The 16,955-nt window shown below is 42.4% G+C and overlaps 1 protein-coding gene across 2 annotated transcripts in view; it reads left to right on the plus strand.

Moving 5' to 3' along the window:
• Positions 1–14,276, plus strand: part of HSPBAP1 (HSPB1 associated protein 1) — a 38,325-nt gene extending 24,049 nt beyond the window's left edge. For both annotated transcript variants that reach the window (XM_064451226.1, XM_064451225.1), the window contains exons 5-8: positions 3,095–3,266; positions 10,931–11,014; positions 13,354–13,464; positions 13,674–14,276. In XM_064451226.1, the coding sequence (XP_064307296.1) occupies positions 3,095–3,266; positions 10,931–11,014; positions 13,354–13,464; positions 13,674–14,231 (925 nt within the window). In that variant the 3' untranslated portion in view covers positions 14,232–14,276. The remainder of the gene's footprint in view (positions 1–3,094; positions 3,267–10,930; positions 11,015–13,353; positions 13,465–13,673) is intronic.
• The last annotated feature ends 2,679 nt before the right edge of the window (positions 14,277–16,955 follow it).

Genomic DNA, 16,955 nt, shown 5'->3' on the forward strand with positions numbered 1-16,955 from the left:
GAGTATTAATTCTAGGTCCTGATTATTTTAGTTTTCTGAGCTCTCAATAATTGAAGAGAATAAGAACTGTTCTATAGGAAATGGCAGAACTTTGTGGGCTGGGGTTTGACTGGGGCATGGAGGTAACACAATTTTATTTTCTTCTGTTTGAAGATCTTTTCTGATCTGTGTGTTATGTGGTCCAATAATAAACATTTTAATCTTCCTAGTAGTTATAAATTCAGAAATTTGGGATTAGGAAATAAAGAGTTAAAAATAAAAATCTCAGAAACAAAATGGAAACAAACTACTTTAGACTTTTATTATATTCTCTGTGCAAGAGCCTCTAATAGCCTGCTAGAACTAATTTAAAAGGGGAACATCAGGTTGGGAGCAGCCAGCTGTGAGCAAAGTCGAAAGGGGCACTTGAGGCTCCAAGCTAATTTTGGAGCATGTGGCTTTGTTGCTGTATCTTTCTGCCTGTTTGCATGCTGTCTTTTCTTTTTCCCCCCATTCTCTTTTTTTCATCCTTTCCTTGCACATTGGCCTCAGGGTTTTTTGGTATCTATTATTGCTAGAGTAATGCTACAGTAACAAAACAAGTTGCATGCATTTTTTAGGTTTGATGGGATATAGTAGAAGGAATAATTTGCTAGGGGGATTTTAATGTGATTAATTGCTCTGACATTTTATAAAGCAGTAAAATCATGGTGGTCTTGTGATTAAGTTGCAGGATTGGGCATCAGGGTAGCTTCTACGCTGGCTTCTGTGCCAGGCAGTGCCGCAGGTTGACCAGCTTTGAGGCCTGAAGCAAATGAATTTGTCATCATCGTATCTGTAAGAAGGGTAACTCTGTTAAGGTCTCAGGCAGGTTTTCATTCATGTTCATGAACAGCCTTGAGATCCTTGGGTGAACATGCAGCAGAGGCACCCTTCAGCACTGCGCTTTGCTGCAACCAGTCCTGTAGCCTTCAGATCACATCAGTAAGCATTATGCATTGAAGTCCAAACACTTAAGTGTATTTAGGAGCCAGAAATCTCATTGAAAACCATGACACTTATGTGCCTAAATATCTTCTAAGGATCCATCTAAATATTGGGTGTACTAAATGAGTAGGGTAGTCTAGCAGGACCAATACCTGCTGTGCCTCTTTGATCTCTACCTTCAGGTGTTGAACTTGAGCCAGAGTTCCAGCATCACATAGCAATTTTGCCTGCCTTCCCAAGACACTTCCTGCCCCTCTGGTAGACCAAAATCCTTGTTCCTCTCAGGGAAAGAAGCAGCATAAAACCTTTGTGTGGCCTGAAAAGACAAGGTTGTTTTCCTCTTAAGAGCAAAGCCTATAAATAGATTGCAAACTTGCACAAGATTGTGAATCCTGTGCTGCTTCAGAGCAGAAGATTCCCTTTTGGGACTCACAAACAAGACAGGCTTTGTAACAGAATATGAGCTTATGCTAAACTTAAATAGATTTGCCTTTGCAGGAAAGCCAGGGATGACTCCTTAGCCCTTTGTTGCTATCTTGAATTTCCTCCTTGCATCCCTCGGGCTTCTTAATTTTTTGCTTCATGATATTGCTTTGTCATAAGCCTGCAGGATTAACCCATGAGCCTTCTAACTAGTTATTCTCTGCCCCTTCAGAGGCTCTAGTTTGGAGGGAAAAATAAAGTTGCAAGAGGGCTTGAATTTCAGGAGAACTATTTTTTGTGCTTGCACCCAGCAGTAGCTTTGGTAATTACCAAGAAATGTGAGCGGCCGATGACACTTCCATGTGTGCCAATCTCTGCAGTTCTGGCTATCCTGCTATTCCTGTCTCTTCCGGTTTTGTGCCATTTGGCTGCTTTTCTCCCATTTTCATATCTGTGACTTAGAACTGACAACCAGAAGCAGTAGGCAAGAAGAAAGAAGTGAGTACCAAGGAAAGGGAGAAGAAGAAAAGATCTCCCTGAAGTCTGAAACAAAGAGGAGAGCTGCTCAAATTGTCCAACTGTGCTGCAAAGTACTGCCTTTACTTTCCATTGCTTAGTGCGTGGGTCACTGCTGTATTGATTGTCTGGCACCTCTTAAATGTAATAAATTCTCCCTTTGTGTATTCCTTTCTGGTTATTTCCATCACCTAAAGTACTGCCATATAAAACTCCTATTTCTAAATAACGTATGTACCTGCTAAGATATTTCATTTATAGTACCCATAAAACTGGCACCACCAGTTCTGGCATATTCTTTTGCTCCTCTTTGATCTGGTCTGTGTAAGTGAAATAGAAACATTAGCTCCTGAGGACGAGGTCCATGTCTCAGCTCTGCTTGGCTCCACACTGCGGTGTGTTGACCTGTTTCTTTGGGCACATAGAGAGCAGCCTGGAACTGAGTGCCCTCACAAGCACAACAACCGTGTCCTGCTCCATCTGGGCTTTTCGTCACGCCCAGTGAGTTCTTAACCCCAGTGACCCACACAAGCCACATTTGCATCACGTGGTACTGATAACAAATGCAGGTGTTTCAGGATGCTTATGCCTGTGAATGTCTCTGTTTTTTATGTATGCCATCTGTGGCATAGGAGCATCAAGGTGAGTTTTACTAAGAATGAGGGGTTTGCAGCTAACAGCCAAATAAGTACTGTAGGTGAAGATAGGAGACAGACGATTACGTCCATACCCCTTTACTGTTACCATTGTAAACACATGATGCCCTCCTTTTAAAACAAACATGGGTACAGCAGTTATTCATTCAGTGAATGAAAGTGCGTTGTCTTTAACAAAACTATTTCCCCTGGTTTATAGAGCAATTTTTAAAGCTCTGAGCATCTGTAAGTGCTGTGTGTTGCTCTGTAAAAGGCAGAAAGAACCAGATGGAGGAGCTTTTTTAAAATTTTATTTTATCTGCCTTTTAAAAATCATTTGTGAGAAGCTGTAAATCTTTTCAGTTAAAAAATTAAAAAGTGGAATATTTTAAAAACACTTTCAGGAGACAGCCTGTAAGCACTGCCTGTGTTCTCACTGCGTAGGAGATTCACACAGCAAGGCAGATTTATGTTTTATTGAAAACCTTGCTACTGCCTTTAGTTCTTTGCTATAACTGACATGCACTGAATACATTTTTATCGTCTATTTTCAGGAAGAGATGGCACCTCTTTCCACCTGGTGACACCAGTTTCCTTTATCCCACCAGGATCCCTTATGAGGAATCAAGCATATTCAGCAAAGTCAACATTGCCAACCCTGATCTGAAACGCTTTCCTGAGTTTAGGAACACGACAGCCTATGTGGTTACACTCAGCCCAGGACAGGTACCATTCACATAGAAGCCTTAAGTTACTTTAAAGATTTTAGTAAATTATTTCACTGGCTAATTAAGGGCTAGGAAATCTTGACAAATCATGAAACTTCCCTCTCCCTACAGTCTGCACTCAGGATTGACACATTTCTCTCAGCATGGGAACTTTCTTTGCTCACAGTTACTTTACTAGCCTTTTTTGTACAAAAACCGCAAACATTTGGAGAGTTAGTTCAATTGGCTGCTCAATTTCATCACAGTTCTTGCAATCCCCTCCAATTTGTCTGCTTTAAAACCTTGAACAATACTCCAACCTGTCTACTCTGAAACCAGTATGTTCCATAAAATGTGCTTGATTAATGAGCATGTAAAGCCAGCAAAGGAACTCATGTTTTGATAGTGGATAACCTTCACCAGGGAACATTGGCCCGACTTGTTGCTTTAATAGCAGAGTATTATAATGAGACTTGCATTTAGAGCAGACACCATCCAGAGATTTCACAGTGCTTTACAAGGATGAGGGCATGATTAACCCTTTTGGACTGAGAAAGTTCAGTTATAAGTGCCTGCCTTATAGTCATACAGGCAGTCAGCAGCAGTATGAGAGTAGGGCTCGGGACTCTTAATTCCTGGTCTTCTGCTGTAAATAGCATCCTCTATTTAATCAGCATGGTCTGTATTTGGCATCTGAATTACCCTTTTTCATTTGTTCAGCAGCGCATGTCCTTGTAAAGCACTCCTGTGCATCTCAAACTGACAGGCCTTTCCAAAGGAATTTTGCGATGTTCATTGCGCCGACCACTTAAGATGGTGGAGTTGCTGCTTGTAGCACCTTTTCACTCTTCTCCTACCAGATGTTATCACCTCTTTTGACCTGCCAGCTCAGCAGCTTGTGCGAATGCTCCCTTGCCCCTAGCTGGCAAACCCAGCTGCCTTCAACAATTGAAAGAATGGATTTTTGCTAATCTAGCTAATTTTGAGAAGGCAGAGTGAGGAGCGCTCCTGTGAACTGGTGAGGTGGCAGACTGGAGCAGGATAGTAGTTTCCAACAAGATGATGATGTCTGTCAACTGGGAAGAATATGCTCTTCTGCAGGTACATTTGCAAATGGGGAATCTGTGATCAACCTTAATTGTTTGCACTACATTGTCTCCTAGTCATACTCCTAGAGCAAATTATTAGTTTCATGTTCTGCACTTTGTAAAGTTGCAGTGTTCAATAATTTAAAGTACAAATAACAAATTTTTACTATTGATAAAAATGCCACATCCATTCAGCACTGTGTTATCCGTGATCCCCAACACTATTTCAATTTATAATCTCCTTTCAAACGATCAAGTATGGTAGTGAAGCTTTAATATGGTCTTAATTTTAATTAGGCTTAAAGCAATTACAAGTTAATCTTGCTAGGAATAAAGATCTTGAGCCAGCTCAGCAATACAAGTTGTCTGCATTGCCATGAAGGAGATACTGCTTGGACTTCTGGGGAGAAAGTAATGTAGAGGCAATAACGGACGAGCAAGGTGTTGCCTTTATCCATTTTATCAGCACCTTTGGGTGGTGCTTTCCAGCATCTCATCCCAAAGCTTATGGGGCAGGTGGCTGGGGACTGCTGCCATTTGATGGAGAGAAACGACCTAGAACTCCTCCTTTGTTAACAAGGGAGAGGATCCCTAAATAATAGTCTTGATATATGCTTAGCAGTGGCTTTCATGTAGAATTAATACAATTACTACAGAATTTGCAGCTAGCTTTATTTTGTGATAATACATAGCGTTCCCAGAGGGTACACAGAACATTTTCCATTCCATATTTTAACAATAAAGGGTTGAAAAATAAAGACAAAGGTGTTAGGTATTCAGGAGAGCAACTGCATGTAGAGTGAGTGCAGCTTTGAATGTCAAAAACTTCATGTGTCTAATGCCACCTTCTGGTCGTTGTTTGCTACAAGCCATTTTTCTACACCCATTTAAGGCTTTAAAGGAGGATTCCTTCATATAACATTGTACCAATGCACAATGGGTACTTTAATTGCATCCTTTGTGCCCTTTCACTGTATTGTTTAGAGGTGAGTCTCTGTTATGAATTTAAGTAGTTGGCTGAGACTTCAGGTTTTATAAGGTTTTATCCTGTACTTGACCAGTGGCTGTGGCCTGAATTTTCTCAGAGGTCGTGATCAACTTCTGGTTATACATTAGTGATCTGTGTCTCGATACAAATTATGATAACATTTAGATATCTAGCTTACTTAAATAGGCAGCTGAGTAGTTTTAGGGTTTGCAGCTGTACACGACTATATCCATAAAATAACAACCTCTAGCTGCATCACACAAACGCAGGGGCTCCGTATAAATATTTGGACCTGGTCGCCTCTGCAGTGGTTGCAAGGCTGAGTGGTAAGTATGGAGCAGGAGCTTGACTGCTGGTGGATTTGTACTGACTGAACTAGTGAGTTTTCACCCAAAGCATTAATATTTTATTTGTTCATAAATTCTGCAGTATTTCTAGTAACATCTTGATTGTTTTCACGAATATGCAAACACTGCTTAAAAGAATGTAAATGGGGCAAAACATGTCTGTTCTACTATCTTCTACCCCACACTCTGGGACAAGTACTAAGAGAGTTAGGGTGAGATTTGCTACCCTCAACTTAACCCATCTAGGACAGATGTCCTGTCTGCCAACAGTGGGAGGAACCTGGCACCTCTACAAGGCGATTCATCCTCCCTGTCTTATACGATTATAGTCCTGCAGGAACATTGATCCCGTCTTGTCCTTCAGCACAGGCTATAAAAGAAGTCTAAACACATAGATGCTTAACTTTCTTGATGACTGAAAATAGGAGAGATGAATCCCACCTGAAAAGGCTTCAAAAAACTGAGATTCTATACAAATACAAAATCATTGATCATTCTTTCCTCTGCTCCACTGCTCACCAGCTTCTTGCTTCCTTCCTGCTTGCTAATATAATTGTTCTTAATCCATCTTCCTCTTAATCCATGTCCATATAACTAGATAACAGTAGAAAGATGAGACCGTGCATCTCAGCTTGTCCGAAGGTAGACACTTGAGTCTCCACACATCTGACCTCCTAATGGAGAGCCAACACCTTGTACACGGGGCTCGCGTGAGCAATGCCATTCCCTCTCATGCTACGCCAGACAGTAGTGCACACGAGGACCCATGCTGTTACAGGCAGCACCCAGCTGCCCTGCTGCCTGCTTTCCTGGCCTTGTGTCCCAGGTGCAGCCTAGAGCCAGGAGGTGCAGTGCAGCTCTAGACAACAGAGATGCGAGGAAAGGCCTAACTGAGCTAAACTCAGAAGCACATCGAATCCGAGAAGGATGCTCCCTGCCAGCCTTGAAAAACATCATCACAGTATGGGAAGAGTTATTTAGAAATGATCACCATTATTGCTCGCTGTCTATCACCATGATGTGCTGCTCAGAAGCTCTCCTCCCCTGCTTTTCTTGCCTGTCTTCTGAAAGTCTGAAGAAACACATCGCAGACTCAGTCTGCATCCACAACTACAGTTATCACCAAGTTCCTGCATACAGCTGCAAGGTTTTCTCTTTCTGTTCTCCTGCTGCAGTGTCTGACACACCGTGGGATCCTGCTTGGCAGCCAGAGCTCACAACAGCGCAGGCAGACCTCTGACTTCTAACCCAACCCTGAGCAAGCAGAAATATTCATGAAGTCAGGGAGGGATTTCCCTATGTGCCACCTTCAAAGAAAAGGGATGAGAACTTCAGATTGGGCTTAAAGGGGGGAACAGCAGGACAAACTCTCAATAATCAAGAAAAAAAAGCAAAAAAAAAACCAAACAAAAAAGGTGTTGTAGTAAGTCAGGAAATGCATTAATTCAAATTTTTTAAAAAGCAATAAAATGTTTCAGTTCAAAGTGTATAAAGTACTTTTTAAACGGGTTTGCAGTGAAAAACTGCTTTTGCTGGAAAAGAGTTTAAGTGATTTTAGTAAAGGAGTACTGAGAGCTGTCCACAGCATTATGCATAGTAGATGGTTGATAAGTCTGTTTTGGAGAAGGAAGAGGCATTTTTCATGTGGGAGCCTACAGAGCTGGCCCCAGTTGGCTCCATAGGAAAAGCTCGGTTCAACATGGCAGACAGCCCAGCTCATCCTCTAGACACCAGAAGTATCACCTCCGTTACAAAAGAGATGGAGAATTTTGTGATGAAAACACCACTCGGCCTGCAACGCACATGGAAAATCCCATGAGTGCACAAAAAGTCAAGCAAACTGAAGGTGAAAGCTGCCAGTTCCTGACTCTACTGTTCCACCTCTTCCCTGAGCTTCCCTCCTTCCCTCGCCTGGGTCCCTATGGACACAGCATGGTAACAGCCCCATTCCCTTCCTGTCCAGAGACCACCCCAGGGCTGTGCCTGTGTTTCTGCTGTCAGTGGCCCTGGGCACTCTTTCAGTGGGTGGGAAGACACCAGCTCAAGAGCGAGGCAGCATAAGAAGCACCTCCTAGCACCAGGGCAGCCAGGCACTGGCTGGGACAGGCCATGGGCTGGGGTAGCAGCACCCCTGTGGAGTCCTCATATGGTGATCCCACAGAGTTGTCTATGCATTTATTTTATTTTTCACTGCCAGGGTTTCAAGCAGCTCTGGGATTTGCTTGGGTCCCCCCCAACAGCCCCCATCTTTTTCATCCCATAATACTGGCATTCTTTGATGCTTCCTTTTCTTGCGTATTTACCCAAATACCTTTTCCTAATGAGCACGAATTTCTTGGTATAATACTTCACTTCAGGGTATGCTCTCTTTTTGAAGCAATTCCACCTTTGCCCTACCTTTGCACTGTATTGAGTTAATCATGTCCATTGAGGATTTAAACTTGTTCTTTTCTCCGTGCTGTACAAGTCTTCAGCATTGCTCCACTTGCTCTCCCAACTGTTCTCTTGGTTTCTTTCCTCCCATTACAGACTAGAATTTCATTTTGTCTTTTCTGGGATTTCTGTCCTACATTAACTTCATCTGCTATATTTGCCTATCACTAGCCCAAATATTAAAATTACCTGATTGGTTGCTGTTTAGTTCAGTATCTCCCCAACCCACAAAGCTAGATATGTTCCGCAGAAAGCAGGCTAACACAAAATTATCTCTTAGCTTAGAATAGTTCTGTCTTGCTTTTGCACTTTACATTTTCCCTGTAAAATGTTTGCTGCATGTTTTTTTGTGTGCGTATTATTTCACTGTGGTTTACTTTCACATTTCCTATTGAAACATCATTTCAAATGTAGCTAAATCTGTGTCCCATATTCATAAATATATGGAAGTCTGCTTTATTTTATTGTGGGATCAACAGTTGGGGGTGGTGGTAGTGGTGGTTTTTCGTTTTGGTTTTGTTGTGGGGGTTTTTGGTTCTAGTTTGCAAACCTAGAATACTAGTTTGTAAAGGTAGAGTAATCCTACTCCTCTTCTCTTTGCTGGATTTTTTTTTTTTTTTTTTTGCCTTCTGTTAGTTCCGCTGCTCCCTTGCCAGCCTTATTTTTTAGTTTTAATTACTTTTTTCCATTTCTTCATCTTCCTTAAGGTTTTAGTCTTTTGGTTTTTGGTAATTTCAGCGTTCTTGCTACCATAAATCCTTATTTTAACAGGCATAAGCTTACCCAAAAATAAAGAAGGAGAGCAAGTGTCTTTGTGGTACCTGTTTTGCCTCTGAGTCACAACTCTGTAGGTCCGCTATAAATCACAGCAGCAAACAGTGCCAGCTGCAGAAATACACAAGTTCGCAGTTATTACCCTTAACCTGCTGGCAGGTAAATTCTGATTAGTCTCTCCAAAGACCAAGTTCCTTCTCTTTGGTTCGAAAAGACTGGACTAATTAGGGGACTGTATTTTCCTCCTAGCTGTACCTCCTCTTTCCAAAGCAATTCTGTCTCCGCTTTGCACATGAATCATGTTGAGCCAGCACCTTCCATTCCTAATTTCCATCTTGGTTTTTCCAGGCAGCCCCTAGTACTGTAACATTTATACAGTTCCCTTAACTTGCCTCATGCTTTTGTTCCCTAGCTATATCCTCCCTCTGCACCATACCCCAATTCCTTAGCGTCTTCATCCAGCATAGCAAGCTCACTCTTCCTAGGCAAGTCTCACATTAAGGACCTCATTGTTGGAAACAGCTCCTTACTCTAGAAGCTAAGCCGTCTTCTGCTGTACACCAAAATTCTCCAGGCTTCATCATTATTCCCTGTCATTTGGATGGCACCCAGATTCTTTAACAGAGCACAGCATAAGATCCCCTGTAGAGCAGATGAGCGGTTTGTGTATGCTTCTGCTGTCAATGAAACATGCGCAAACACTTGCTGACAGATAAACCCATTGCAGCTAATGCAACTGCGCTTTTCATCTAAAAATGTAGGTTTCTGTGATAAAAGCACCGCTCAAACTTGCTGTGTGTAGCAAACATGTTCTGGCTTCAGTCTGTGTAGGGTTTTGTACACTTTTAGATGTCAGTAATAATTAATTGGTGATATCTTTTAGATAATGGCCCTCTACAGACTGATTCCCTTCTCTGTTTTGTATGCTGTACTAGATTAAAGTACAATTTCCAAATGTTTTTGACCTTTAGAGAGACAATGGGGTTTTTTGTTTGACTTAAATTGAAACCTCTGGAGAACATTTTGTCCTGTGGCTCAGAAATGACTCTGCTCTGACTGTCCTGTAAGTATGTATTTGCAGGACTAGGGCCTCAGTCATTGTTTCCTACAGAGACATTTTCTCATTAGCCATGTTTTGATATAATGAAGCACAGGGCTATCTAGGTAGCAGAACATTCTTTTAAGTAATTTGTGTCTACCAAGAAAAAGAATTGTCTGCAATTCAGATACAGATCATTGCTTTACTTTCTCCATTCTGAAGTGTATATTTTTATCCGCCTCTGACCATCTTTATTCCCTGTCAAAAGCCATCTTTTATGTTTTTCTTGATAGCTCTATGTTAATCTAATGTTCAGTAATCTGTAAAAGTGGTACTATATCATCAAAACAACATTAATGTCTTTGTACCATAAAAGGCATGGGTTAGAATCAATTTTATGTCACAGCTATCATCCTGATAGAGTTGCAAAGCTCTGATTTAAACTAGATTGTCATGATTTCTGGGACACCTTCCTTTAAAAGCTTATCTGCTAAAAGTGGCAAGTGTAATGCTGGTGAGTATTTACCAGAATTAAAGCTACATATTGTTAATCACCTTGATGAGCATTAGGATATCTGCTTTTTGGAGAAGCCAGCTGGCAGTCCTTCTAAAGGAACTGGGAAGTCTGCTCGGTTGGAGAGCCTACAAAAGACTTCTTGCTTGGCTGAGACTTTCTCTAAAGCCCTGCTCTACTGCTACACCAGCTGCACTCCCTTTATACAGCCAGACCTTGCTTACTTAAAAAGTAACCCTAGAAATATGGTTACAGTCCTGCTTCACATGAGTAGGAGTTTGGATAAGAGGTAGTTCTAGATCACGTCTACTTCTTACATAGTATTGACACAATGGGAGGAGAGAGTGGGCATTTAATTCTTTAGAAAAGGCTCTTTAAAAGAAAGAAATAGAGATCACCACCCACCGCTATTCCATGCCTCATTCTGCCTCTGCATCCCACATCCCCTTGTCTTTCTTCAAGCCTCTGCTAGTACCCTAATACGATGTCTCTGATTCCAGGTCCTGCTCGTTCCAAGGCACTGGTGGCACTATGTGGAATCCATTGACCCCATCACTGTCAGCATAAATTCTTGGATTGAACTGGTATTTTCCTTTTTATGTCATGGTGATGTAGCACTTCAATGTTTGTATATCTTTTAAAGAGTAGGAAAGCTGACACAAATAATCCTGTCCCAGATTTAATTACCTTATGAGACACTTTGAGTAGTTTCAATGGTGCTTACATTTACATAGTATCTTTTATCCTGAGGATCCCAGAAAACTTTGCAGTCTTGCATGTTCTACTACCATCATTTGTCAGCCACTGCTAAAACACAGCTATGCTTTACCAGTAGCACAACATTCAATTCAGGGTTTTTGCTAGAAGTAGTCATGGGAGAAAAAAAGAAGCATCTCTAGCAAGAAGACAGTAAAAAGAATGTGACCTAAGCAGAGAAATGATGCCACTCAGAACTCAAGCTGCATTTTCTGCTTAGCTGCATTGAGCAGGAACTTCTGTAAGGATCAAGACTGAAGCAATTTGTCCCTTGCCTGCCGTGTTCAGCCCTATTGGGTGCACTGTACTCAGAGGCTGGTGGGGGAAGAACCCTTTTAGATTCAGTTTTTCCTGAAGAACCTTCCAAGGTTCCAGATCTGAAGCCCAAATTCAGCAGAAATCAAATGCAAGTTTACCAGGCAAACAATTAAACACAAGCTAAACTTTTCATGACCTATTTCTTATGGACTAGCTAACTTTGTACTGAATAGCAGACGACAAAACAGCAGCTTTACCTCAAGCACATGCTTACGTGCAAAGTTAAATTAGAATTTAAATCAGATTAACGTGATAGGAAGGGGATGGCAGAGGAATTTTGAATTTTCATTTCTCTGTGATATTTTTCATTTGCCTGGAGTTGGATTTTCTCAAGGACTAAATTAATTTTCTTCTCCCCAGGCTTTGATTTTTCTTGCTTGTGTTAAACAGTATGTATGGGAGAGTTGCAGGGATACCATCTCAATGCTCCAGAAGGTTTTCTGATTCAAATTACTTTATCATTAATCCTTGCTTAATATAAAAAAGACCCTTTGAAATGGCCTGTGAAAGCTGCCTCACTAAAATACTTACTGCCTTTTTTCTTTTTTTTAAAAAAAAAACTTTATTAGACTGAAGTCTGCAGGGCAACAAACAGGTGCATTCAACTGCTGTTAAAGACTACAGGATACATTTCTTACACCAACATCAAAACACGTGCTTGAAGAGCAGAGGAACTCACTTGGGTGTTTCCCTCATGGGATGTATTTAGACTATGTATTTAGAAAGGACAGCAGGCCGACAGCCCATACCGAGTTCTTATATAGCCCTAAGTACAGTCAGGCTGCGCCAGTGCCAGAGAAAGCACCAATAATGTCACAGAGCAACCATTTAAGCCTGCCTTAAATTTGAGCAGCCTTGGAGGTAATTCAGATGAACTGGCTGTGTGCCCCATGCTTGGAAAGACCCTGATGTCAACACACACTCATACCTTAAAGGGTGCCTCACAAATTGTCCCCCTGTGGAGGAGCAGGTCAGGACCAGAGCAGTCGTGCCAGGCTGGTAACTCCCAGGCGTGAGCTATAACATTTCTAGCTGTTCTTATGTGCTGCAAGAATAAAAAAAACAGTGGAGTTGAACTCCATGGCTTTCCTGGTCGTAAAGGTCTTACAGAACTCACCAAGATCCTGCTTGGTGGCAGCAAGAGCAGGGAGTTGAATATGGCACCATGAGCAGTGGAGCGTTTGCTGGGTCTTGCTGATGAATGGCACTGGCGCTCCCCCATCCCCAAATATCAAAAGCTGCCATAAACAAGTGTAGCTATTGCAACCCAGGTGAAAGTTCCTTACAGAAATTATCCCTACAGCTGATGATGGCAGCACTGTTAGGTGTTGGGCAATCCATCTGTAAAAATAAATTCTGACATGAATGCTTAAAAGCAATACTGAGAACATTTCCATTACCAAATCAGGCAGTTGTTGCTTGCAGCTGTTACCAGCTGCTTTCATATTGACAGATGAGAATCACATCAACATCTGTAGTCCTAGTGAAACCATTAACTATATTGGCAAGACTTTAGAATAGGAGTTTGTTTTCAGCTGGATGTGAGCTACTCGACGTATTCCTTGCTTCCTAACGTACTCTTACACAACCAGTACAACCCTGTTATTCAGCAGACCAGGATGAATAACGAGTGCAACACCTTAAATAATTTCTGTGCTGTTACTCACGTGGGGGCTGTACACACGTGTAGGAACATCAAAAGTCTGAAGCCTTTCACTGACTTCACATACATAAGTATGGGTTTCAGACTAAGACCATCCATTTAGTCCTTCCCAAGAACAACTTCCAGGTTTCTGCAGAGACCTGAGTGCTAACCTATCTCCAAACACTTTGTGTTCCCTTGAGGCAGGATGCAGATCATGAAGCCCGTGTAGAAGAAGCAATAACTCGAATGCTGGTATGTGCCATAAAATCAGCAGAAAATCCCAGTGATGGAGATCTCTGGCTAAATCCCACAGAGGTAAGCCCTCTCTTGCTCACATTATAGAGGTGATAACAGAGAATTACTGACATTTTGCTTAGCTCCCCCAGAGTCTTTCTGCTGCCTGAGAAAAAGAATTTTAAATTCCTTCCCTACATGTAGCAAAATTAATTCATGGAAGATAATCATGCAACACTGAATTGAAACATATCTCCTTTTAATTGAGTGTATCCTGGGTGTTTTCTTAGGTTGAGGCAACATCCCATGAAATCAATCTTCAGTACCTGAATAAAGCTGTGTCTGCATATTTCAAGTGTCAAAAGGCAAGTGAGTCAGAGCAGGCATGTCCCAGCTGCACTGGTGCAGAGCAAAGGACAAGCACCTCATGCAAGAGGAAGAAAAGGGAAGCTGGCTCTGAACCAGAGGGCTGCACATTACTAACCCATGAATTTGGCTTTCCAATATCTAAAGCAGAAAAGTTGCAGAAAATACCTTTTGGGCCTCATCTTATACAAGTTTTGCCACAGTCTCAAGAAACAAGCTCGATGGGTGCGGTTGCAGTTGAAAGTGACAGTAGAGATCTCCTCCATGAAAATGAAGGAGGACATTTTGGAAAATTACACCACACCAGGAAGCAGTCGGTAATGAGTAATGACTCTGCAACGCCTGCACATCAAATGGATTCAGACGGCAGTCCAAATGCCTCACAAACAGCTCTTTCTACCAACGATTTGCTAGACTGTTTGGTTAATCCACAAGTCATCAGTTTAGTGGCTCGGCTGCTGTTGGAGAGAACAAGAGTTTAGTGCCGGAGCGCTTTATCATTTCTGAAATAAAGAAACCAAATGGCAGCCTTGTTCTGGGTGTTTAAGCTCGGTAATAATTGAATGTTTCATTTCAAATAATTTTAAGGTACAGACAGACACAGTGGTTAAGTGGCAGACTGAAGTTGAGCTGAAAGAAGAATAACTGGTTAATGATGGCTGGGAAGAGAAAGGTGTGTTTAGTCAGAAAGCTCCTCGGCGTTACGAACAAAACAGAGCATACGCAGTTACAATCCCACCTTGTTGGGTGGATGGGATCTTTAAAATGTTCTGCAGCTCTGAGCATTGGCTGGGACGGCTGTGCAGAAACAAGCAGGCTCTGCGTTTCATGGTGTGACAGCATGGCCGTAATTCCTTCTGGATTAAGTTCGCTAGACCTAAACTGCCAGAAGGGGGTGTTTCATATTCTTGCAGGGGTTCTTGGGGATTTGGTTTGTTGGTTTTTTTGGTGGTTTGGGGTTTTTTGTTTTTTTTCCTTTAAACCCCAGGTACCAGGCAAACCAGCTCTGGTCTTAAGGCATCCCTTGCTACAACGGTGAATGCTGCAAGCAGCAGTCACTGGGAATGAATGTGGTTTAGCCATACTGAAGAGATACTGCAGCACTTAATGCCTCACAGCTGGGGTCAGAACTGGAAAGCGGGCTTGAAGCTAGATGCATTTGATCCATGTCTACATTCAAGTAATACACATGCATCCCCACGGGCAAGGGCATTACAGCTTGCATCTTCCCAAGAGGAAGGCTCATCCCAGCAGAATGAATTCGTGCTTTGGGCCTCAGGGTGGGCAACTTAAGTCCTTAAGAAGCATACCAGAGACACTGAACCCTGCGCCTGCTCACTCCCCTCCACTGCCAAAGCTGGTCAGCAGCTGGAAGGCTGAAAAAGCACTTCTGTGCTGTCCTTCAACACTGCACTTCCCAGGGCTGGGAAGATCCCGACTAGCATCACTAGTGAAACAAGTGTGGCTTGACAACAGTCTGCTGTCGCTTAGGTGGTCACAGGGCAGAGGGGGACTAAGAGTGGGAGAAGGTAGACTGACTGCAGCCCTTGACCACATTTAAAGTGGAATGGTCAGTAAGTGATCAGTTGACCACTTTAGAAACAGTAAGTTCTAATAAACCTAACCTCAGCCAAGAGGTACTGTACTCACTAACGCATCTAATTCCTTTCACAAAATAACATAAGCTTTGCCACAAAGCTCTGGAAGGGGGCGAGACAAAAGCCCTTAGCAAGAAAGCTGCCTTGAGGTGGTTCAGAAACACTTGAAGCTGGGAGACAAAAGGCCATCGGGAAGTTACCGTTATGATTTATTTAAAGCCAGATGAGCACAGTTCCCTATCTCTATAGAACAAAACAAAGCAGTTATGACTTTCTAGCCTCTTTTCTACTCTTTACCATAACAATCAAAATTTAATGACTTTTTTTCTTTTGGTTGTAAGTGGCTGCTGTACAAGACCATCCTTTCTTCAAAGTATAGTAGTCCTTGGATTTGTTTTTGAAGGCTGGGTGGTCCTTTGATTAAAAGGTTATAGAACTGGAAAATACAGGGAGGAAGGTGAGTTAACCCTGAAGCTGTGCATGGAGGCTTGAGGAAAAAAAAAAACACCAAACCAAAACTGGAAAGAAAGCTGCTGGGATCTTCTGGGACACTCTCACCTCAGTTTTCTGCCTGCGGTGGCAACAGCGAACAGCATTTGCCCTAGCCATAGCTTCAGAGGCGGTCTTCTGGGACAGCTCCCGTGAAGCCTTTGCTTTCAAAACTTAGCTTTGCTCAAGTCTACTAGCACCTACAAACCAGTTTCTATCATTGAGCTGTTTCTGCATTCAGAGCCCTGCACCACCAGCCCTCTATTTCCTGATGCCTATTCCCTGCTAAATATACGAAGCTAGTGATGTTTTCACAAATATCCCCTTCCAGGAATTTATAGTTGAAAAATCATGATGGCAAAGGTGCTTTTTCTCTGCTTTTATACAGATTGCAGGTTGGCAGGGCCCTGATGGATGATGGTACCTGCTCTAGATAGGCATTAAAAAATCCAGGAAACCTTGTCATTTACCACCCACCCCCACAAAAAGCCCACAAAAACCTAATACACTTGGAAAAGGATTCAACTGAAAAGGCTCAAAGGTTAACATTCAACGAGCACAGAAACCTTATCCTGATGTGCTCTTTTGGGTGCAGTTACTTCAGCTACTGATGGGGCAGGATTTAGCTCACCCTCTGTCTGGCTGGGAGGGAAAGATGAAACGAAGAGGTACACGCAGTTCGCTGGAGAACTTGGCTTTGAAAGTGACTGTGAGTTAGTAGTAGGGGCCATGTCAGCTCTGTCTTCGACCCAGCAGCGTGCAGTTTCAAATGTCCTGCTCTGCCCTTGTAATCGGGCTCAGACCCTGATGATGCCTGTGTACCATTTTCAGCAGCAACCTGCAGGCGAGACACGGTTCTCAGTGGCATCTGAGAAAATCTGCTTTTCTTGTCTTGTGTTAATACGCCAAACTGTCTCAATGGGGTTGCACCACTGCGACAAGACCAGAATTTAATAAACAGTCCCGTTGGTACAGTTCACGTTTGTGTGTTGGCACTGCTGTGCCAAAAGGATTAAAAATTACTTAGAAAACATCTTAGTCACATCTGCTGCCTTTAGTGACTCACCAGGCTCCGAGGGAGGAGATCTGCAGAACGTGGCAGCCCCGTTTCAGTACATG

This window comes from Phalacrocorax carbo, chromosome 5 (assembly GCF_963921805.1).
Source record: "Phalacrocorax carbo chromosome 5, bPhaCar2.1, whole genome shotgun sequence".
Taxonomy (NCBI): Eukaryota; Metazoa; Chordata; class Aves; order Suliformes; family Phalacrocoracidae; genus Phalacrocorax; species Phalacrocorax carbo.